General features: G+C 31.9%; 1 protein-coding gene across 1 annotated transcript in view; it reads right to left on the bottom strand.

The window, feature by feature from the left end:
* The window catches only part of LOC129907498 (kelch-like protein 17), an 80,044-nt gene that overhangs the window by 1,492 nt on the left and 53,055 nt on the right, over window positions 1-25,497 (bottom strand). Inside the window, exons 3-6 of the mRNA XM_055983767.1 lie at window positions 21,956-22,142; window positions 11,172-11,268; window positions 10,826-11,062; window positions 60-166 (exon numbers count right to left, since the gene is read on the bottom strand). Of these exons, the coding sequence (XP_055839742.1) occupies window positions 60-166; window positions 10,826-11,062; window positions 11,172-11,268; window positions 21,956-22,142 (628 nt within the window). The remainder of the gene's footprint in view (window positions 1-59; window positions 167-10,825; window positions 11,063-11,171; window positions 11,269-21,955; window positions 22,143-25,497) is intronic.

Here is a 25,497-nt window from a genome sequence, read left to right as displayed (position 1 = left end):
GTGGGTCAAGTGTCGTTTTTTTTTTGTTTTTTTTTTCCTAGAAGAGAAAAAAAGCTTACCTCATCGAAGGGTAGCAAAAGGAATTCCTCGGTTCCGACAACCTGTTGGAAATTCTGCAAGGCAAATTTATGCGAACGAGTGTGTAGCTCCTTGCACGAATGTGCATCTGAAATGAAAAAAATAAAAGGGGGATTTGGTTATTCATAGGACTATAACCTCGATGGCATTCTTAAACTTGACTAATAAATAAGGGGGTGGTGGTTTAGAATTGTATCCGTACTCCGTATACATCCGATATGAGGTAGGTACAGGTTTTGAATACCAAAATGTGGTATAGAAATAGAGGGTTTTGTGTTAGCAGAAGGAAAGGGATCGCGTATTGTGTATTGAAATGTGCAAGTTTGTTTATTTGTTCCTGAGATTACTTTTCAATAGAATCTTACTTCTACCCCTTATACCCAGGTAAAGGTGTATAATTTCGCTTATACACCTGTGAAGAAATGCATTACCTTCATTCGTGCTGAGCCCCAATCCGGTATGTTGAGGAGTGTTTCACCTTGAAAATGCAATAAGTTTTAAAAGTATCACGTGTGCGCTTCCTTTATGGGAGGTTTTAACTGATAGGTTTCGTTTTTGTTTTCTAAAAAAGTAATCGTAAAAGCCCTTTGATGTTTTCACCGACACGGTTCTATAAATTGATTACTTTTTAGCATTTCGTTGAAGTTTTCAAGGATCGGGCTTGCAAAGTGTGAACTATCGAAGAAGAGTTTTGGTCTTTGACTCTTAATGAAATTTATCGTTTGTAAATTAATAACCCAGGATGCTTACTAGCCTTCTTAAACTACAAATTCTGAACGAAAAACTTGTCATTTCTAACCTAACCTAACCCTCTTGCATACAAAATTGTTCAAAACTGCACAAGGATTGGGATTCCTCATAGCTTGCTTGCGTTTTTTTTTCCCAAGCTGAATAGTTGAATGATAACACATTTTAAAAAATTATATAAGCGCAGCGTAGCTCAACAAAAAAAAAGAGTGTGTGTACACATGTACACGCGACTGAAGTTATACTTCTCATTCAGTATATGTAAATGAATTTCATTTGATATTTTTAATTTCTATTATTAAATTAATTAATCCACACATCGTTTTTTTACATTTTTATCAAGTGAACAATAAATTAATTCTTTCATCCTCCTTGCGTCCATGTAGTTTTCAATTTATTCTGTGAAATTTACACATGTTGTGCGGTTCAGAACGTACGGTATACGCTTAACGAAACTAAATGAATTGAGCATAAAATGTGCGATATGGTTATTTTATGAGAATTGTGTGTGCTTCAGCACTAGTAGTAGCAATATGGAACTTGCAGAGTTGCTACAAAGCTCAAAAGTGAGCTGAGCTCACAGCTCAGCTCAAATTTTGAGCTAGCTGACTTTTGAGCTATGTATCATAGCTCAGCTCATTTGAGCTGAGCTGAAACTCAGCTGAGCTGATGGTTGAGCTGAGCTGTTGGGTGAGCTAAAGTAAAGTGAGCTGAGCTGAGCTGTGATGGGTGAGAGGATACATTGATTTTTATTTGGAAAGTATAATGAAATATGAAGATATTTTAAACTTTTATAAAACACCATAGCTCAAGATGTTTAGTTCTAGTTATTAATGGAATTATTTTAACACATGGATATTTTTATAAATAAAACAGATAATTTTTCGTGATCTTTCTCTTGGTTTTTTTAACCCTAGAAAGATAATCATAATATACGTCTCAGAGACGTATGATTCTAAAAAATTTTTGGTCTTATGTTAACACTTTTTGTCATATTTATTTAACTCATTACTTAGATTATTTTAAAGAAGTGATATAATAAATGAAATCAATTTAACAAAAACCCAGAAATTTGAATTGAATTAGATAAAACAGTTCTTTACACACCATACGTCTTACAGACGTAGATTATCTTTCTAGGGTTAATAGTAAATATATTTCTATTTTTTTAGTAAAATATTTCTTTTATAATCATAAAAAAAATCAGGTACAATCCGGTTTTACGACTTTTTTCAAAATTCCGAGAAAATCGCGTTTGAAAGTTGGGGTAAATTTTTTTTTCGAAAAATCCCCGAATCTTTGAACGCTCCTGGAAGCTAAACCGCTTGAGAGCAATTTTTGGGAGTGGTGCCAAATGATAGCTTGTGTCATGGGCCTACGCTTTGCACATTATCAGATTTTTAAAAAATCGCCTTCCATGTTAAACCGCCACATTATGCCTTTTTTTTCAGAATCGGGCTTAACTTTTTTTTTACCTTTAAGTTCTCCTGGTTTGAGAACGCGTGTACCTACAGGGATGGAAGTTGTACCCAAATGTAGGTTAGAGTCCCCGCTACCTTTTGGCATCAAAAAAATTTTTTTCATTTTTTTCAAAATTCCGAGATATAGGCGTTGGAAGGCTTTGATCTAGAGACAGGGGAGTGGTGCCATATGAAAGCTTATATTCTCAGCTACCCGAAAGTGGTATAATCCGGTTTTTCGATTTTTTTCAAAATTCCGAGAAAATCGTGTTTGAAAGTTGGGGTAAATTTTTTTTTCGAAAAATCCCCGAATCTTTGAACGCTCCTGGAAGCTAAGCCGCTTGAGAGCAATTTTTGGGAGTGATGCCAAATGATAGCTTGTGTCATGGGCCTACGCTTTGCACATTGTCAGATTTTTAAAAAATCGCTTTGCATGTTAAACCGCCACATCATGCCTATTTTTTCAGAATCGGGCTTAACTTTTTTTTTACCTTTAAGTTCTCCTGGTTTGAGAACGCGTGTACCTACAGGGATGGAAGTTGTACCCAAATGTAGGTTAGAGTCCCCGCTACCTTTTGGCATCAAAAAAATTTTTTTCATTTTTTTCAAAATTCCGAGATATAGGCGTTGGAAGTTGGGGCGCTCACTTTCAGCTCAGCTCACTTTCAGCTCAGCTCAAATGAGCTAAGCTATGGTACCTAGCTCAAATTTGAGCTGAGCTGTGAGCTGAGCTGAAATGTTAGCTTTTTGCAACCCTGGCAACTTGCCACACGCAACTTGCCACATACAACTTGCCACATGCAACTTGCCACATGCAACTTGCCACATACAACTTGCCACATGCAACTTGCCACATGAAACATGTAACTTGCTACGTGTTGTGTGTTTTATGTTTGCCGTACTGTGGCGTACTGCATTTTTAAATACTAAAGTACTGCGTACTCTAAAGGTGAAACGACAGCCCTGCTACCCAGGGTGATCGCGTCATAATCCCTTTGACATTCTTGTCAAAAAGTAAATTTTCATACCCACCCTCCCATAAGAAGTATAACTTCAAAAACTTCCATCTTCTCTTAATAAAATGCCATCGTTAAAGGAGTTCTGTCATAAATAGCGTGGCCCGGAAGAGTTCTGCGCTGAATAGCTGAATGTTTATTTTAATTTTCAAGTAAACTAAGCTGAATGTTTCGTGATTACGTCTTGAAGATGCCAGCCGGTGACGAGTTGCTGCTTTACCTTTGACGAAGAGTTTTTTTTTCAGTTTTCGCTGCGCTGAATAGCTGAATGATTATCAAAATTACAATTTCGATTCAAGTCAGCTGAAGCTGAATTCTTAGTGTTCAAGCCTTCTAGATGTTTGCGGTAAATAGTGCGGTATTTTGTTGGTCTAAAACGTGGCAAAAAATATTTGGCCACATTTTTCACATCAAATAGGTACCAAATGACTAAAAAGTTATTTGGAAAGAAAATTTTTCATTTACTTGGTACAGTTAAACCCACTTAGTGCTTACCTCCCGATTGGCCGTGAAACAAATTATTTCGTTTAGTTGATTCTGTATAAAATTTTGCAATATTTTGGACCTTTGTTTATCATTATTGAATGACTTAGTAGTTTTTAGTCAAATAAAAAATAAAATGCACGACTGGGTCGCACGTACTTGCTCTTGTAGTTCACAGTATCTTTATCTTAAATATCTATTGGAAATTTAAGATTTTGTAGGAAAAAAAAATCAAAAAAAAAATCGAAAGTTTAAAAATTAAATTAAAAAATTTTTTTTTTTCAAAAATGTTTAAATATTTTTTTTTAACATTTTATACTTAATGATCTCTGTAAATTTTAAATAAAATAACTAATGCTTTGATGAAATATATGAACTTGAAAAATATGTCAATTTTTGAAAAACGGCAACGCCATATTTCCGTTCTCCGCATTTTTTTAGAGAAACTAAAAACGCAGTTTTGTTAGAATCAATAAGAGTATTCCCCACACCAAATTTGATCGAAATCGTTAGAGCCGTTTTCGAGAAATTTGCAATACCTCGGTATACGTTAAAATGGAGATATTAAAAAAATAAAAAAAAAAACTGGTCTAGGGAATTATGTAAAAATCATCTGTACCAAGTTTCAAGCAAATCCATCCACCCGTTTAGGCCCTAGATCGATGTACCGATGGACGTACAGACGCACAGACGCACAGACCGACGGACGGCATGACGAAAACCACTTTTTTGATCTTCTCCATAATCGTAATGTTGGTTTTGATTAAAACCTCGATTTTTTTTTTCTACACGAAACCAATACTTGCCCTATAGAGCAAGTAAAAAAAAAAAATTAAACATAATTTTTGACCGCGGTGATGAGTTGCTGCTGGCTGCCAATGCTATGTAATATCGGCTGCTTACAACCAAAACCAAATTAAATGTGAACTTCATCTTATTTTCATGTGAATGTTCATCTTAAAGAAACCGACCAAAAATAAAAATTAAAAAATGTACACATGTAATATGTATATCATTTTAAAGGTAATAATTCGGGCTTCAATCACTACGGGCCGATTTCTGAATTTTGTCTTAGTTTTTAAAATATTTGCTTTCAAAAATTGACAAATTTATTTTTTTCCAGATTTGAACCAAATAACCCAAAACTTAGTCATATTGACATAATGTTCCAAGAAACTCACTAAAGCGCAAAAACGGCATATTTTAACTAATCACTCTTTCTTAAAAATATTCCCTTAAATAAAAAGGAGCACATCGACCCCCAAATTTAAAATAGCTAGCTTGTCATCTTAAGAGGCTAAGATTTCAAAATATCTTAGTACTTCATGAAATTTTCAAAATGCCATTGCCAAGCTGAATTGCTGAATGAATGTTGTCTTACAGTAAGGTACTGTCAAACACAAGGTAGTCCCTATCTTGACTTGGAAGCTTAATAATCCAAGTTATTTAGGTACCTGGAGTTCTAAGACATCATTGAATTTTCACCATCTTGATTAGTTCAAAAATCCTCATAACCAAGCAAACGTTAGATGCACATCTTAATAGCTTATGAAGATGCTCCTAAATATCAACTCTAAATAACATAAGGACTCTCGGAGATCCCAATCTCATTTAATTTAAAGCCCCTTTATTATTTCTTGAACTAGTTCCCACCTTTGAAAAAAAAATAAAAACTGGAGTAGGTACTTAATCCTTGTGTTCACATTTCTAAATTCTACTTTTTTAGCTTTGCAGTTTATATTACCTACGTAAAAAAAGAACGAAAACACTCTAATCTCACCCATAACTCTAATTTCATAGTATAATATAATTCCCCTGACAAAGTAGATGGCATACTTTTTTTCTAAATTCCCAAAGTACCCTGGTTATTTTCTGTAGGTAATTTGCTAAATGTGTTTGTTCAATCCATAGAGGTATACCTTTAAAGTACTTGCCTCTAATAGGATCAAATTCAGGAAAAAAAAAAAAAAATACAAAAAACCTGGAAAAATGGGGAACAGAAACATATTAACCTAGAAAACTATTTGTTTACCTACGTTCTTAAAAAAAGAACAATAACAACAACAAAAAATAACATCCCATTTGGCACAAAGAAATCGCTTTTTGCAAAATAAAATCTTTTGCCAACGATGCAGAGACAAATCCTATAAGACTGTAATAAATTATTGTCCCCACAATCGTCGTTACTGGCCCCAAAAATAAACCAAACTTTGAATGAAAGTTTTGTATTTGTGTATTCAATTGTAAATCGGTATGATGTTAACTTTTTCTCTTTCAAATAATAAAATCAGATCGTCGAACCTCAACGACCCCAAGTTCTATAACCTATTCAAATCCTTTGAAATAGGAACAACAACTGATGCCAAAAATCCATAAAAATCTAAACAAAAAAGAAGTGTTTTGTTTTTTAGGAGAAATCTCCAGTACCCACTTTATTTACTATACATCTAGATTCTAGAGACTTTCAGTGAGACATTGTTCATCATCACTTCATCACCACACAAAAATGGGGTGAATGGGGTTTATATAGTTTTTGGGGGATCATAAAACTTTCTTTAGACATTTAAAGCTAAAAAAAAACATGAACAAATAAAAATGTATAAACAGAAAAGTGGCGAAAACCACTTCAACTAGTAGTTTAACTAGGGTATAGCAAATACAAATACAAAAATATACGAGCAAAAGATATGATGAATGAATTCTTCTACCCCAATAAATTGTGCAAGGCATCATTCATCCCCTCTGTGTCTTTTGAATAGCTCTAGCTTTTCTTTATTGGGGTTGCATATACAAGTGCAATCGCATGTGGTATAAAAGGGGAGTTGAAAAAACAGTAAGAAAATATGATGTATAGTTAGCTTTATTGTGTTCGGTTAACAGAGAAACACTATTTTGTGGGCATGGTTGGGCAATGCGGTTTAATTCAATTGCTCTTACTTGATGACTTTAATACGCATCAAACAGGGTGTTTCATTATGAATTTGCTGTGCAATTCTAATTTAAATAACAGACTTGGCCTCATTGCAAGATGTATTAAATGAACTTAAAAACTAAAAGTGCTTAAATCTAGGTTTTAATTACATATGTCATAGTCAAAACTGCTTTGAGTTGATTTTTTTTCGTATAAAGTTGCTTAAAATAAGTTTTTTAAAACTTAATCTTAAAAACTTAATCTTAAATTGCTATCACCTCCAATTTAGAAACTCTTTACTAAGAATATAAAAGATATAACCTTTAAGTGATTAAAAATTATAATTTTGTATTTATATTTGCCAGAGTTGTAAAAGATTGCAATGTTCTTTGAATGCAATTTTGACTTATTGAAACTTAGACTTCGAATTTGGCAATAACTAATCATTTTTCGTAAAATGATTGCAAATTTTTTTCTAAATATTCATTTGACTGCATTCAAGACTAGAAAAGGTAATTTAAAAAAATTATATTTGCATGTAATTTTTTTTTGATAAAAACAGGGGTCGAACTACCAGATTTTTGATATTGAATTTGTTGATATTCTCAAAAACAATAACAACAAAAAGAAATTATGACGCAGCATAAAAAAAAAATTATTTCTATCTTCGAATTTTTCATAAATTAAGGGTCCTAACGAAGAACGGAAACACGTTTAAAACGTTGACTTAGGATTCAAGATTAAAAAAAAGGTTTAATTTTTTTTCCATGAAAATCCAAATCCATACACAAAAAAAAAAAAAATAAAAAAATGTAATCTTTTGAATGGATAAATTATGTAAATTAAATATTATATCGATAAATTTTAAAAGATAAATGAAAGTTAATGATTTGAACTGTCGTGTAAGCTGAAGATTGTTTACTTATACGACGCGGAGCGCGATTGCGCAGCGGCCGGGTGTTGCACCACGCCGCGAGTCCGGCTGCCATCGGCGGCGCGCGGCAACGCGAAAGAAATGAACAGAGTATCAGCCCGCCACACAGTGCGTTGGTTGTATGGAGATGTTGGAAAAAAATCAAATTTTTAAAAATAAGTTGAGTTTGGAAAAAAAATTGTTTTTAAATGTAATAACAACACATTTTACAAACTTTAGCGAAATTTCCACGCCCCCTGCCACGCCCACTTCTGAGTGTGCATATTTATATCTAGAAAACGGCTTGCACAATTTGAATAAAATTGAAGAAATTTGATTATCTAGGCGAGTTCAAAAATACAAAATAGTGTCGACCCTATTCGCCCCCTGCCACGCCTACTTTTGTATACATGATTCAATCCAGGAACTTGTATGTATGGGAATTCGGGAAAAAAATAAAAAAACAAGTGTTTTGCTAAGATGTCTTGATTTTCAGTCTTTAAATTTGATTGCATATTTATTTTTGACTTCATTAACTGCAAAACACCACGCAATCGGGCTGTTGGGTTGGAAAAAAAAACATCAAAAAGCTCCCTAGCTGAGCACATTATGTAAAAAATACTCGTAAACAAACACTTGTTGCAAGAGAAAGCGCAAGTTTCTGCAGAAAAAACTTACTTTTTTTTAAAAGATATAATTGTTTTCTTTCTTTAAATAAAAACACTTTTTTCCCATCTAACCCCTCTCAAAATATATGGCTTATCAAAGTTGGTACTTTCCACGAACAAAGAAGCTTTGATTTGGACTCTCAAAAAAAAAATTTAAATTTACATGTAGAAAAAAAAATATGCAGTTAGAATAATTATATTTTCTTTCCTGAATGTGAACCTAGCAAAAAAAATATCATATGTTTCTTTTTTCTTCAGTAAATGGTCTTTTAACCGGTAACTACAAATCTTACTCTAATTGTTTTTTTTTTTTTATTGATCTTCTGAGGATCTCTGAAAATTTTTCCACCCGAAATTTTTTTGTTCGACTAGTTTCTTGTGTGCCAGAAAAATTTAAGTGAGAAACGAGCTCTTGACTATCTTGCGTATACCGCAAACAAAATTCAAAATACGTGGAATTTTCCAAACGTGAACAACTTTTCGCCCAGAACTCAGAATAAGGCAAAAGTGAAATTAATTTTTCCGGGTGGAATCTTGTTCACGTGAAAGCCACGATATGGCTTTATAACTATGCACTTTCAATTTTCATGTCCTCATGTTAAAGGATATAAAAATAAATATATCCAAAATGTTACTTCTTCGTCCAGAAGAATAGATAATTTTGTTTCAATATATTGAAGATGTTTTTATGGGAAACAAAGCTGAGAAACTTCTAATTTAAAACAGTCAATTTTATCTAATGATTTTAAGAAACAGGAATGTTAGAAGTTTAAGTTTTAATAAAAAGTTTTCCCAGTTTCTTTTTTGGCAACAACTTGTCCTGAAAAAGCATAAAATCACCACGGACTGAAAAATTCAAAAAAATATTTTGGTCATTTTTAGTTGTGTTTGGTCATTTTTATTCACAATCTTGGTCACAATTTTTATTTTGAAGTGGCAACCGTGCTTGCATCATGTAGTGATTGCTGATTTTGCAAAAGTCGACCTTTTTCAAAATCTTATAAATACAAATTTTTCTTATGAAAAGAGAGCTTATTACATGAAAAAAGATTTCTTTTTACAAAGACAATATTGAGACCGTAAGATTTTTTAACTTTTTTTTTTGAAAGACCAAATCTAATAGTTAGAATTAAAATACTCTATCTGTCCTTTTAGAAAGGATTCTTTCTATCAATATTCCATTCATGTGACTGTTTCCAGAAAAATAAATTTTAATAATATCAAATCAGGCTCTCACGAGACTTGTGGCGTTCGCTCAAAAAACGATTGGAAAAATCATACAAACCAGGGGAGTGTGAGATTCTTCGTATGCTCGAACGGTATGTTTCATTTAACTTGAAAAACGATCCGTGGTGGTATTAACCCTCTGTCGGCACACGGGTGCGAATTTGGCAGGACAAAAATTAAAAGTGGTCACAAAAAAGTGTCTTTATAAGGGTGAAAATACATTTTTTTGAATTGTGAATACAATATTCGAATTCCTCGGAATATTCTACATCAATTTCATATATGATTCTCTATAAGATAGTGAGACCGAAAAAAGTTCTAGCGACATGAAAAAGTATAAACCAAATTCGCAGTGTGCCTACAGAGGGTTAAAATAAATGCCTAAGTAAAGTTTTACTTTACTGTTTAAAAATTTAACATAATTTTTGAAGTTATACTTCTTTGCGGTGGCGTGTTGGAGCAAAAATTAACTTTTTGACATAAGTATCAAAGGGATTATCGTGCTTACAATAAGCAACATATCGCCATTTTAAAACAGTGATGACACAATCGCCATCTCTAAGATTGATTGGCTATCGTTTCACCTTTAGAGTTGGCAGTACTTTAGAACTTAACACGAGGCATGTTGGATTCAGCATGCAACATGTGGAAATGCATGTGGCAAGTCACATGTGGCAAGTCGCATGTGGTAAGTTAAATGTGGCAAGTTGCATGTGGTATGTTGCATGTGGCATGTTGCATGTATCAATTTGCATGTGGCAAGTTGCATGTGGGAAGTTAAATATGACTAGTTATATGTGCCAAGTCGCATGTGACAAGTTGCATGTGGCAAGTTGCATGTACCAAGTCGCATGTGGCAAGTTGCATGTGGGAAGTTGAATATAGCAAGTTGCATATGACAAGTTGTGTGTGTCTAGTTGCATGTGGGAAGTTATATGTGTTTCTTTTCTTGAGTTTCTATTAGAATGAATTGGTGTGAGTGAGAAGTCTAACTTCAATCGCGTGTACATAGTACGAACACGCTTTTTTTAGTTCAAATTCGTCAAAAAAAGATATTTTTCTTGTAAAAGTAATTTAAGATTATTCTTAAGAATGAACAAATGGTATGATTGTTTTTTGATTTTATCAGAAAATGTAAAGAAGTGTTCTAGATAGTAGATAATAAATTGTTTTTTAAATTTGTATTCAAATTTTAGCCAGCGCTAAAAATTTTCTATAAACACCCTGTTGAGAGTTTTTTCTTAACAAAAAAACAACTTTGAAAGTTTTCACACTTTAAACTCTGAAAAATAAAAAAATAAAATATTCTGAAGATAACTTACCAGCAAAACTTCGTATGCCCAAACAATTGGAAGGATGAAGCTGACGGAGTAAAAATTTGCAGCATGCCTCGCGGACCGATTGGATTTGTAGAAGGCTCGAAGCTGGAAGCAGTACTTGTACATTGTCCTCCGTTATTGTTATCTCACCAGTGTATGTGTAGTCAATTAGTTGTCTAAGTGCGGTGACGTCAACATCATGAAGTGTCACGTTACCCTGATTTCGTTCCAGCATATCATCTAGAGAAAAAACACAGCACAGCACACACAACATAGCAAGAAAAGAAAGAAAAAAAAAATTAGTCTTACTTCGTTCCATATAATATAAAATCCCTAGAGCTGTTCTTACCATTGAACATGGCATAAAAATACGGGCTAACTGACGCCAGTACAACTTTATGAGCGTGTATGGTCTCACCACCAACTTCCAGAGTGACATCACAAAGCTGTGTGGGTTAGATGGCAGCAAAAATAAAAAAAAAAAAAAAAGATGAAATAAAAGTTAAGTGTACTTATCGGAATTTGTGGCACAAAAAGGGATGAAACTTAGGCATGTGTGAATAGTATTATAGTTTTGCGGATGGATTTTGCACTCATCCGGGACCGTAAAAGGGTAAATTTTGAGTTCAACGTCACATTGAAGCCCTTTAAGTGAGAGAGAATGTATTCTGTATTCTGGAATATTAAATTTCATCCAAAGGAATGGATTTGAATCATTTCAACAAAAATGTGTATATACTTTATTTCTTCTTCTAAATGGTAGTATTATGGGGGTGAAATTTATACAATGTCACTAGTTTCAGTCAAGCGTAGGCGATTTTGAACCTTTAATAATTTAAAAGAGTAAAACTACTCAAGTAACTCGGCATTAATTCTGAATTACTTTGTACCACGTTGGAAAAATTTCAAGTATTTTCTTTACTGACAAAGTTTAAAAGTTTAAACATTGTTCTTTGGAGATTTCTTTAGAGAGGGTGTAAAAGTACTGGTCAACTGGAAAAATTACACTAATGGCTTCTAATTCTTATTAAACGGCTTAAACATCGTATATAGAAAATTCTCAAAACGTGGATAGAATTGCTTTTGTTAAGTACTGCAATCGATATAGTTTTCTTATAGTCGAAAAATTACTTTCGGATTAGACAAATGCATTAATTGTAATAGAAGAGGTTTTGAACCTACCGCAAGCGCACCCCGTGCTTAAACCATTTAGAATTTGATATGATGGTTTTCATTATTCTGGCAAAAAGGAAGAAACTTTGAGAAAATTCAGAACTTCATTGTGTTTAAGAACTAATAGAATTCGTTCTTATTTGAGAAGGATGGTAAATCTTTTTAAAAAATATGAACGGGCGCAAATGACTATGCGATTTATTGAAAACCATCCGGCTGACCGGATATTTAAAAGCCTTCAAAGCTAAAGCATGAATATATATGCTACACAATCATAAATTATATTATTCTTCAAAATAGTACGCATACGCCCGAGTGAACAAATTCAATAAGGAAATAGTATATCTTTTACGTGTAAATACAATTAAAAGTTAATTGATTATATATTTTATTTCCTTAATATCTTCAGTTAAAAATTAGTTATTTTTTGGATATGTTTGATAAATTTTATAAAAAAAAATTGGAAATAAATTTTCTTGGAGTCAAAATAAAAAAAAAAAACGTTAAAATTTAAAGGTATAACTTTAATGAATTTAAATTAAAATAAGCAACTTAGAATCAAGAACACTGTCCAACACACAAACATTTTCTAGACCGTTTTTTATCATTTTTTACTAAATAGATGGTGATGATTCCGAAAACAACTTTATTTTTTTTTATCAGCTCTAGTTTTTAAATTATTCATATATGAAAAATAACACAAATTCATAAAATTTTTTTTGTTAATTTTTTTTTATTAAAAAATTTTTTTTTTATTTTTATTTTACTTAGGTACTGAATCGAAATAGCTACATTACATTCGAAATAAATTTTTCAAGAAAAACTTTAAAAACGCTTGTGATAAGAAAAACTAAAAAAAATAGTATAAAATTGCCCCCAAAACGTGAAAAATGAAAATATGTATCTAAAAAATAGAGAAAAATAGAAAGAAACCAGTGTAATTTTTACACTGAGTGAATCCTAATGCATTAGGTTCGATAAAAAAAATTCTGCAAAATGTTGAAATACAGTACGAAATCACCCCCAAAATGTGAAAAAGTAAAATATTTCAAAAATAGAGCTCCTAAAAATAAATGAATGTGATTTTTAGATTTACTGACCACAAATACATTATGTTTAATATAAATTTTTCTGGAAAATTTTAATAAACACCCAAAACAAGGAAAACTTACAAATTATCATGAACACTCCCCCAATTATTTCAAAAACTAGAGCTGCTAGAAACCAATATGATTTTTGAGCTTACTGAACCCAAATCCATACAATATGATATAAATATTTCTGGAAAATTTTAATTAGTTGAAAATTGTTGGCCAGTGGAATTTATACTCGTGAAAAATAAGATTTCTTATGAAAAATATGGAAACCGTTTAAATTCTGTTAAAATCAAAGTGAATTTCATTGCGTTTTTATGAAAAAAAAAAATTGCTCTGGATAGTGTACAAGTAAGGTTTCGCGCTGGAGCTTATTCTGCATTGATCACATAAACACCTTGAGGATCATAATTGAGCAGTTTGTTGAATATAACCAAATATCATCACCTGCTGTTCATTGACTCCTAGAAGGCAGAAAGTCGGCTTGCTTTCATGGAGAGGGGTAACCCAGATAGAAATTCTATTAAAAAAGCAACCATGAAGGAATATTGTCAGATGAATTCGAAGTTCAAAGTGGAGACACACAGGGCTGCATACTGACACCAATTTTGTTGTTATTGGTGATAATAAGATATGTACTGCTTGCAGCCTTGACAGGAGGAATTAGGAGTAAATTAACATATGATTTAAAAAAATATCTTACAGGATTATTATAGAACTTTATAAAATGACTTCAAGGGTGGAGAGGGAAGCAGAAATCGTGGGACTGAAAATCAATACGAGAATAAAAAAGTCTTAGATCGGATCAGTTTGGGAACCCATGCAACCTTTCTAATATATATTTCCAACAACCGCACATAGGACTATTGTCATCAAAAATCTGGCCATAATTATTTTTTGTGATTTTTGTTATTATTTCTGTTTAAAATGAGTATTCCCACAAGAAAATACAATATAAACCTAGTTTTTGTTATTTTTATTTTTTTACCAAAAACTAAAAAAATTGATTAATGGCCTGTACTCCGCCTGTCGACATTATTTTTCTCAAATTTTTTTCCTCATCCCTAATACGCAATTCTCAGTTTCTTTTCTCTCTTCCCCAACCTTAATTAAGATCACCCACACACTAATAACATTAGTAAATTTAATTTAAAAATAAAAAACGTTGCATAAAGTAAGGCGTATTTTCTATCAGAAAGTGAAAAACTAATTGACCCTCGATTCTCTAAAGAGCACCTAAGAGCACCCAATTTTTGTTGCATTGTGTTAAAGAATATATAAACTACCTCATAAGTTTCAATTCATCGCAGAATAACGGGGTATACTAAAACAAAATCATTAAAGTTCAAATAATAACTTACCAAAAATATCAAGTTTTTAGATACTAGTTCTAAGCCCGAATTAAAAAAGAAAAAACCATCTAACATTTTCAAAACTTTATTAATATCGTTAATAAATAATTGAAGAAAAATTCTCCATTTAAATTTTTTTAGATTTCTATCACAACACTTCGATATCGCATATAGAATAACACTTACCAAAATACTTCGCATTCAAATAAAAATGAGGTGGATGTAACAGTTAACTTTGAACTCAGTTTTTAACAAGACACGATCGAAAAACAAAAAAATGAGTGCAGCATATTGACACATGTTTATTTTGCACCCACTTTGCCAAACTTTTTGGTGTCAATTTTGATTTTCAGAAAATCGACTTATGACCAGGTTTTTACTGCAAATACTCCTATGTGAACCGGTAGGGAAAGTAAAGTTTCCAATATTTTGGGAGTATTTTTCTTACCGAAGCCCGAAGGCGGAGCCGAAAAAGAAATGCAATGTATAGGTATATTTCAGAATTAATGTAGTTCCATTTACTTTACACATGAAAACAAGAAAAGAAATATTCTGAAATCATTTGATCCTGTTAATTATGCAACACATTTTCTACAGTATATGTAAAGGAGCAAAAAACGTAAGCAATTTTTTCTCTCAAGTTTCCCTCCAGTCTCAATTGAACTCTTTCAATTAAAGTGGCTTCGTTATTTATATTTTTTATTCCAACTTTTCCTGTACAAAAGAGCTCTTCACTTCTTGATACACTGGCACTTCTTGATACATTGGAACTCACATAAAAAAGAAATTATACACATACTCTCAATCGGATTGAAATACATTTCATTCTATGAATACTTCATCTATATGTAAAGTAATGAAGATCCGTCACTCTCACTCAAGTTTCAACTGAAAAGTTAATGACATCTAAAGTGCCAAGCTATGTTTTTCAATACTTGTTTTATTTTTCCATTGTTTTTTTCTCAACAGTATTAAAAAATTGCTCTCGGAAATTCCGGCTTTGTCTATAATATCCATGTCTGGTATTTTTCTCTCGGGTGTAAAATTAACAATTCTTCCCAACACTAATACATTTTTAACACTTTCCCCTTTCAATACTTTTTTTCTTTCTTGAAAAACATCAGTTAACGTTAACATTTTGCCTCATTTCTCTTTTTTCAAAACGCCTTGTGAGTGCAATGAATCAGAAATGTTTAAATAAAAAAGAAGAAAAAGAGTATGGTCTGTGTCTGGAAAAAGGATTCTATCTATATAAAAAAGATCGATAAATATCCATCCGCATTTCATCTCCGCACATGTCCTTCAATTATGCATAGAAATTGTGTGTACACAAGTAGTAGATTTCATGAGTGATGGGCTTCAATCATATCAAAAGGAATATACCGCTTGGTTTTGAGGTTTATTGGACGAAGATAATAACACGTCTCGTCCTTTTGTTCCGTGATAAAGAAGGAAGAATAAAAAAAAGAAACTAAACGAAATGAAAACGATAAAGCTCATGGCTGTGTGGCTTACCAAAAAGGATTGTAAAAATAAAGATAAAAAACAATCTGTTCATCTGAAAACCATTGTTGTCCTGTGGCAAACATCTCTTTCATTTTTTTTTGTTGCATGAAAAACGTGCAACAGACTCCATAGATTTTTATCTTTCAACTGAACGCAGTAGGTGGCGGATGCACACAGGCACATATTAAACCCAAAGGACTCAACGGAAGGTATTAATATAACATTTCTTTTTCATTCATATTTTTTTTAGAATCCTTGCACATTGTGGGGATGTGTCTGCCCAGTTATGAATATTTTGCATTTTAATTATGAAAAAGTGTGCAGAAAAAAAAATAATAATAAACAAAAATGACTTGGGAGCAAGTATTTTATGTAGCTTGAGCTTATAATGCTGCCGGGTAGGAAATGATAACAAAAAAAGAAAGTTTTCATATTGTTCTCGGTTCAGTTGTGATGTGGAATAAGTCAAAGTGCATTGTAAATATTACTTGGGTTGAAACACACAAGTTGATAATGACTCGTATTAGTTTTTAGATGGAAATTTATTTCCCTTTTAGATGCATATAAGCTCTAGAAGTCTATTGTTCTCAAATATAAGCTAGAAGAATTAAAAATATCGCTTATTTTGAATAAAAAGAAGGAAAAATCGATTTGTATTGAAATTAACTTGCATGCCAGAGGAATTTTGTTAGGATATTTGTCTGCTATTTCAACATATGGCATTTCTTTAACAATTTTGGGACTCATAATTAACTCCAAATCATTAATATTAATTTTTTTTTCATATAAATACTTGTGCACACACGCGAGAACAATTAAGGGTTATTGATTGAGTTTGACAATGTTTTCGACAATTTCAAGGACACACGAAAATATATATTTTTTTTTATATTGGAAGGAAGAATTTTCTGAACCTGAAAAAAAGGTCAATCTACTTAGAATCAATTAACACAAAGTTGTCACGGAAGGCTTTTTGTGAGTTAGAAACAAAATTAAAAATAACTTTGATGAAGGTTTACGACGAAGGATATAGAGACAAAGTGAATAAGTTTAATGATCAATTAATACAAATTTTAATGCCTGGTATTACCAAAGAAATTCTTTTTTGTATGCCTATAAGCTTGGTATTAAGTTGGCTTGAAAAATATATAAAACAAAATTTTACATTATTTGTATTACAGCTACAATTTTTTTTTTTTCAAATTTAATTTTTTGGCAAATGTGAGGAATTTCAAAGTTTTTATTTATCTTAGGTTATGTTTTAATGCGTCATGAAGTCATTAATTTGAAGGAAGTTTTTTTTTCAATATTATCATTTAATAATATACACGGAGAAAAGAATTCATCAAAATTATTTTTGTATTACGTATACGCCACAGTGACCAAAATTATTAAACAAACAAAACATATCGATGGTGTTTCCCAAAAAGGGCCGATATGTTTTGTTTGTAAAAAAATGTTGGTCACTGTGGCGTATGCGTACTAAAATAGTAAAAAATCAATATTTATTGTATCAAAGAAGCTATTTTGTTTTCGTGGAGTTGTTAAATCCAGGGGCCAAATCGTCGCATCCGTTGACCTAACCTGAAGTGTACGAAAGAGCACAGCGATTGGGACGACAGCATACGTTAGCAAACAGAACGTAATTTTTGATAGAATCTACAACTGCATAGGCTAAAGTATAATTGTATGACAAATTTGACTTAGTCGACCCCTATGTGAGGATGGCCGAGCGGTCTGAGGCGCCTGACTCAAGAAGCGAAGTTGCCTTCTAAAGATATGGGAGCGTAAAAATAAAAAAAATTCTTGCCGAACCCACGTCATCGGCAAGAATTTTTTTTTTATTTTTTTTGTATAGATTTTAAGAGTTTTATTATTTTTTTTGCTAATCACGATGTTTTAGTTTTAAAATCGAATTTTTTTCCATATAATTCTAATTTGAGGAATTATTTTTAGAAATTTTATATTGTTAATTTATGCCCCAATGTATGTTTTCGTGATTTCAAACAGTTTAAATAATATTAAAATAAGATATACTTATATTTTCTTTACTTTTTGAACCCCCGTTAACAATTTGTTCAAAAGCTTCAAATCAAACGAATGACATTCCGTTCAGTTGAATAAGAAGTCGTTTGCTGTACGTATGACATCATGCCAAATGAAAGATTTCGTTCACGAGTTACTCGTTAACGTATGCGACGATTCGACCCCAGAATTTTTGAAGGTTTTTTGGTATAATGTTGACACTAGCTTATTAAGACTTTAAATAAGGATCACACGTTCAATTAAATCGGTCAATGCTTTGAGTTTTGACGTGAAAATGACGCCAAAATCTTTCCCAAAGGAATTAACGACTTTCTGCAATATGATTTTTCTGGCTAATGTAGATTAGAGCTGTAGGAAACCGTATGTATTCGTTACTTAAATGCGGGTATTCACTTCAGTAACGAGTAACGAAACGTTACTGCCCAAATAATTTCGTTACTCGTATGTTTCGTTACTAGTACTGAACAAGTAACGAAACATGCGAAACATACGAAACGTGCGAAACGTGCGAAACATACGAAAAATACGGAACATACTAGTAACGACGATACTCCAATTCCAATACCAATTTGGATTGGATATACGAAATGCGAAACGAAAACAAAATGGTACACTGCATTTGTCGTGTGCGCATTATTTCGCATCTCGTATCGGTTCGGTATCATCATTTATGTATTTTACCATTTTGTTGTTCTGTTTTTGTGTATGTATATCAAAACGGGTAAATAAGAATTCTGTTTCTTTCTCTTTCGTACCTGTTTTTTATGGACATGTGGGAGTGAGATATGTGAAAGTGTGTTTGAGTGTAGTGTAGATACATTCCAATTAGAATACCAATTTGGATAGGTATACGAAATGTGAAACAAAAACAAAATGGTACACTGCATCTGTTGGGGCGTAGCCGTACTTGTATTCTGTTTTCTCCTTTTGTAATTAATAAAAAGAATTTTTCTTTTCCTTTGTTTGATTTGTTTAATTTATTTTATTCTTTAGTTTGATTCAAACAAATAATTACAATTTTGGTTTTATTCGTGGTTTTAAGTTTTTGTTTTTTTTTTTTTTTTTTATTTCAAGTAGGTACTACTTTCTTGCTTGTGTGTGGTGAGGTGGTGTCTGACATGAGTGACGACAACTTTGAATGAGAATATGGAATGAATTTTACTGAATGAAATGATTGAATGGTTTTTTATTTTAGGTTGGCTGCAATGACAATTTTTAAGTTTGGACCGGGAGGAAACGAAACATGGGCGTGTTCGGGAATGAGGATAATTTGCGTTCCGCAATTTTCCCTAAAACTGAGTACGCTTTTTACGTATTCGTTTGCGGTTCCCCTCGGTAGAACATTCTGAATTGAACAGCATTTATCGCATCTCGTATCGGTTCGATATCGGTATCATCACTTCATCACCACGACGCAACCAATCTGTTTATGGCCTTTGTGTTAATAGTTGATATTTAGCTTAAGAATGTACAAAAGTTTTTTGGTTTTTCGAAAAATTAGTTTATTATTGGTGCAAAATTTTCAACACAAAAAAAAGCAGAGAAAACGAGGTTTGAAAATCACTCTCAATAGAAAAAATAAATGAAAAATTGTTCGACATGGTTGTATTGAAGTGTTAATATTTCGAGATCTGCGCGTTGCACTTTTGAAATAAAGGTCTCTAAAGAATTGTGATAAGATTACTGAAAGAATATAAACAAAAAATTACTCAAGTTTTGTCTAAAAATTTGGAAAAAAATCAAAAAAGTTTCCACGTTTGATTAAAAAAAAAAACGAAAAAAATTCAATATAGCTACCTTTAAACTCTTATTACATGAGAATGCCGCAACTAATTTTAATGTTTATGACCTTAAAATGTAGCTTAGATTATAGAAATTGTTTTTGGTTTTTTTCAAAAAAAAAAATTTTTACACCCTTATACCAATGTACGAAACATACTTAAAATACCAAACATACCAAACGTATGAAAGACATGGAATATACGAAATGTACGAAAAACACGAAGCATGCGAAAGTAACGAAAGTAACGAAACATGCGAAACACCCGAAACATACGAAATATGCGAAAAATGCGAAACATACGAAAGTAACGAGTAACGATATTATTGATGCGGGTACTAGTATCAAAAGTAACGTATACATGCGGGTACTCATTTTGTCGTTACTTTTACAGCCCTAATGTAGATAGATCTGAAGACTCCTATTCCCTCTTTTGAGTGTTCAAATATCGAATGAGAACTTTCTTCAGTGAAAAAACGAATACAGAAAAATGAATGTTGTCGTAAATGTGGAAAAGTGAAGTGCATGCTTGCGTAAAAAATAAGATGTGCCACGATTAGGAGTCAATGAATTTCCATTTCCACGGTTAGGAATCGGGTCAGAGGGAACCGCGGAATATATCTGGAAGTTATCTGCTTTTTTTTTTGGGACAAAATCAAATGCGCATGCAAATTACTCAATTTTATAGATGTTTTTTGTTTGCTATAAATTAAAGATGCTATTGGTATAATTGACGTTTTAAGCCTTGAGAGGTAGACTATTTTTGATCTTAAAAATTAAGTTCCTTCTTTGAAAATTTAGGAATTTTTTTCTGCAGAAGCAGCTTCGCAAAATAAAAAAAAACATTATTTTCAAACTTATTCTTAATGGCGGATATATTTGGAACTTGGGAACGCTATTTTTGTTTGCAAGGCAATGGAAGGAGAAGTTTACTGTTAATATAGCTGCGATTTATTATGAGATGATTATTTATTTATTATTTATGGATCATTATGGATCATGATTTCAAAATAAAAGGAATTGGATCAATATAGAAACAGATTTGTGTATTTATCTCTTTTTCACACAACTCATGCTATTTTTGCGTTCCCCGATATTTTTGTATACCATGTCTTGTTCGATATTTTGCATTGAAAAACAGTTTCAATTTTCAAATTTAGTTTTTTAAAAAAGGTGAAATATCCAGGAAAAATTTTAACTGCTGAATGAAATTCATAAAAGAAAAAAAGAAATTGTTGAAATTCATTTATTTCGCGGTTGTAGTAAATGAATACGTTAAATGATGAAATCAAAAATACACTGAAAGAAAAAACTAATGTTTTAAGAACTGGGATATAGTTTTTTTTGCTATTTTGTTTTAAAACAGTAATAAGCGTAGATTTCATCCATTTCACATAAGTTCATCCATTCTTTACCATACACTCTGATGTTGTTTGTAAATTATATCCATCACTATTCCAAACGTAATCTCATCGTTAATTTGAGAATCCCAACCATGAACATAGTTAGACTGCGAGCTTTTGACAAAAAAACTTTATATAGTAATTAGCATTAAATCTCTTTTTGGTTTGTATTAAATTGGCCTTACAAGACAATTTTGTTGCAAAGGAATACATAAATGTATCACCCGTGACAACAATGTTCTATAGTAGCTTAGAACATTTTGTTTAAAAAAAACTAAAAGATTTAAAGACAAAAAAAGGGAATTATAGAGTTTCTGTAAAAATTATTTCTACTTCAAAACTATTTGTTATTATTTTACTCATTCGTCACAGGAAAATAATCTCGTTTAGTCTATTTTATAAAAATTAATTGAAAGATACCTACAAAATATTGATTAGAAAATCCAGGAAAATGGGCAAAAATATTATGAAATGTTCCCACCGGTGACTGTTAAACACGTCAAATGGAAATTCATTGACAAATTGGTAATCTTTGAAGGTACAGAAAAGCTTATTAAAATTATTAGTCTCCCTCAATGCACCTAAAATTTAGTAAACCCTTTCAGACAACATCAAAATGAAATTTCATTTCAATTAGCATTCATATCCTTTCTCTTACACTTTCCATATAGACATCATATATCACTAAAGTACCAATACGTGATCTGCCTGCATGACATTGATGTGTAACACCGACATATCTACAAATCAGACGAAAAAAAAAAAAACAAAGTACTCACCTGTGCATTGTTTCGCATTTGATTGATGGCCGAAAAGGATGCAATACAGTGTCCAGGATTTTGGTGATGTGCCTGTGGCAGTACTTCCTCATTTGGTCCCGGTGGGCTTAAATCGCTCGGTGTTTGTGTTGAATTGTTGCTTGTAGTGGTTACATCTTCTGTGTTGCCACTACCACTTTCGGTGGTTCTAGTTTAAACAAAAAATAAAAAAGGACAACAAAAGAATAAACATCAATCTATTCATAGAGTTATCGGGTCGTCTATAGGGAAAAGGATGGTACAACATAAAGGAAAACAAAATAAAACAAAAATTCAAATCGAATCAAACCCAATCTACCCTCAAGGGTATCATTTTTCAGATATAGACCTTCATAGTTAGTTTGATGTTTTTTCCTCATCCTTCAAACAAAAAAAAAAAAAAATACCAAAATTGATCAAAAGACCGACAAAATTTATCCATGCGAATGGACAAAATGGTCACCAAACCCCCATCATCCGAATGACCAAATATAGAAAATACATAGGTACATATATATTTGCTTAAGGGGTTGAAATGGTCCCTATGCCCGTTAATACCCCTCAACCCGAAATTCTTTTTATCTTTTATTGAAAATGTCCTAATGTGAGCTTTTATAGTTTCCAAGTTCGTAAAAAACTTGAGTAAATGTGTGTTCTTTTCTTTTGGTAATTCAATACTTTAACCGGAACTTTAACAAAAATTCAAGGTTTATTATCGATTTTTCGTACAAAGGATTCCAGAGGGTTGGTAGATAAATTTTATGTTTGTCGTTGGTTTAATATATGACATCATCCTACCAAAAGTGCCTATGGCGGTGGTGATGGCAGCAGCAGCGGGTGGCACGCTAAGGAACGACAATAAACGAATAAACGAAAAAATACACGACAAATAAACGCAGAATATCGATTGAGTCCTGGGGAGGGAAGGTGGACGAGTTTACTTTTAGTTGCCTTTTGTATTTTTTATGTTATTTTCCCTTCTTCTTTCTAAAATTCCCATGTTGTGTGGATCGATTTGATTGCGGAAACAGGAATCACAAGGGAATTCAAGAGTTGTAAAAATATTCTAAAAAGAAGAAGTCATGAGATGTTAACAAGTTTATCCTAGGCGCTTCTGTCTTTCCATTCACGAGCAAGGATATTTCCAGGAAATAAAAAATGTGAACTACATACATTTTAATTTTGAATTTTTATGTTCCCGACAAAGAGGAGACTTTATTTTTTTTTTTCTTTAAATCTGTAAAATCCTTGGCATCAAAAGGAACTTAAATTGCAGTTTTTAAGTATCCTTAAAATTAAACACACAAAAATTAGATTTTTGTTTGAAACAAAGTCATCCAATTTGGGACGAAAGAATTTTCATAAAAAAAGCAGCTTTGTCATAAAGAGGGTAGATTATGTTTTTTTTTGTACCTATAAACAAAATGAGCCATTCCAAAAAGGACATTCTTTTTTGGAAATGACATTAAAAAAAATAAACAAAACAACACGTAAGGCTAAAACAAAATTTCAAGGACTACACCAATCTTTTGATGTTTGTGAAATAGAAACACATGTTCAAATGATGGTGGCGATGGTGAGAGATTAAAAAAATGTTGTTTTTATTTGAAAAAGAATTGTGAAAACAATATGCTAAATATTTGGCATTTCATTTTTTTATACAAAGATAAAATTTATGGTCTTCATGTTTTGGAGATATAACATGTTTAAATTGTGTTTGCGTTTAGTATGGAAATGTGACCTATATGGAATAAGTTTTCAGTATTTTTTTTTTGTTTTCGTTTTTAACAAGGATTTATGTAAATATTTTTGAAGTGGATGGCAGACGATTAAGGTTTATACAGAATATTTTGAGTTCAAGCTTATGCCAGCCCAACTTGATGGAAGAAAAAAAAAGGTCTGATTGTTTTAAACTTGAACTTTTGTATAGAAAGATTTGAACACGTCAGGATATTTTGAAGCGACTGGTACCACAATGGTGACACATGGTTTTGATATTTTGCTGATCTCTTTGTTTGCATGTTTCAAAGCGTTAATACATTCTTCTTATGCGTGTTTAAAACACTAACGGGGAACTTGAGACTTTTTTAGTGTTTTTGTCTTTTCAAGGATACAATTTTCGACATATCACAACATTTCGAGGTCTCTAGAAAAAAATTAAAAATAGCGGAATATAGTGCGTTCTTGACACCTTTTTTTCGTGAAGCTCAAAAACGAGCATAAATATTGACTTCGGATTAGTATTATTAATATTAGGTATTGTACTTCTTATGACCTCAAATGTTGCAGAAAAGATTTTCAAAAAAATTTTCTAGTCGCGTTTCTTACAATATACAATACCTACGATACAGTTTAAAAAAAATTTTTTATAATTTTCATCTTGAAAACGAATAAACACATCTCTAGTGCTAATTTATGTACGCATTATGCTGTAGTAAAGAACTAATAACAAGATCTAAAACATTTTATAATTAACCTTCTGTAGGCACACCCTGCGTGAAAGGCATAAGGGTGCGAATTTGGCTTGTACTTTTTCATGTCGCTATATAGTCCAGTGCATTTATAATTTGACCCAGCAGTTTGTACCATCCCAAATTTTTTTTGCTCATTCGATAGAGCATTGGCTGAATATCATTACCCTGATTTTTCGCACTCGCGAAATTCACCTTTCGGCCGCCATCTTGGATTTAATTTTTTGTTAAATATCTCGATTTCTATTTAACCTACATAAAAGTTGTATATACAGAAAACGTAGGCAATCAAATTTCGCGTCTTTTATGTCAAGAACACTTTTTCGATACTCTGAATATTAAAAAAGTTACAAGCCATATAAGTAAAAAAAACGGAAAAAAATGACAATTTTAAAGTTTTGAGGACTTTTTATCAAAATTATGAAAAAACCTTCCGATAAAATATTATTCATCTTGAAATTCTCTACAACTCTGCTATACAACTTTTTTCGGTTTCAATATTTTATAGCGAATATGCATATGAAATTGACTTTGAATTTTCCGCAGAATTCGAATATTATATTAAAAATTCTTTAAAAAAAATATACTGTCACCATAATAATGCTAATGTTTTGAGAACACGCTTTTTAATTTCAAAATTTTGTCAAGCCAAATTCGCACCCGTTTGCCAACAGAGGGTTATTATTTGTATCGATTATCTCAAGGAAAGGCCAGTTATATAGACTCCAGAAATATTTTATTCTAAGCAAAAAGTATCTTTATTATGTATGTACCTGTACCTATGGGTAGAATTTTTCAAAAATCCGGCAAGTTTTTTTTTTAAAGCAAAAAAAAAGTAACTCAAGGAAACACCAACAATTTGAAGAAAATCGGGTTTCGCCTCAGGTTTCTCGGCAACAAACAATAGCCGTGTTTTTTTTTTGGGAACTCAGTATACTTAGCTCAATAAAATTTTACAAAATTTTAATTATTGGTAAGGATAAACAAACATTTTTTATTTGTTGGTTTATAGAGAAAAATTTTTTCCAAACTTATACATTTTTGATTCTTCAA

Source organism: Episyrphus balteatus, chromosome 1, assembly GCF_945859705.1.
Source record: "Episyrphus balteatus chromosome 1, idEpiBalt1.1, whole genome shotgun sequence".
Classification (NCBI taxonomy): domain Eukaryota; kingdom Metazoa; phylum Arthropoda; class Insecta; order Diptera; family Syrphidae; genus Episyrphus; species Episyrphus balteatus.
Note: the sequence above shows the minus strand (reverse complement) of the source record. Positions and strands in the feature narration are given on the sequence as shown.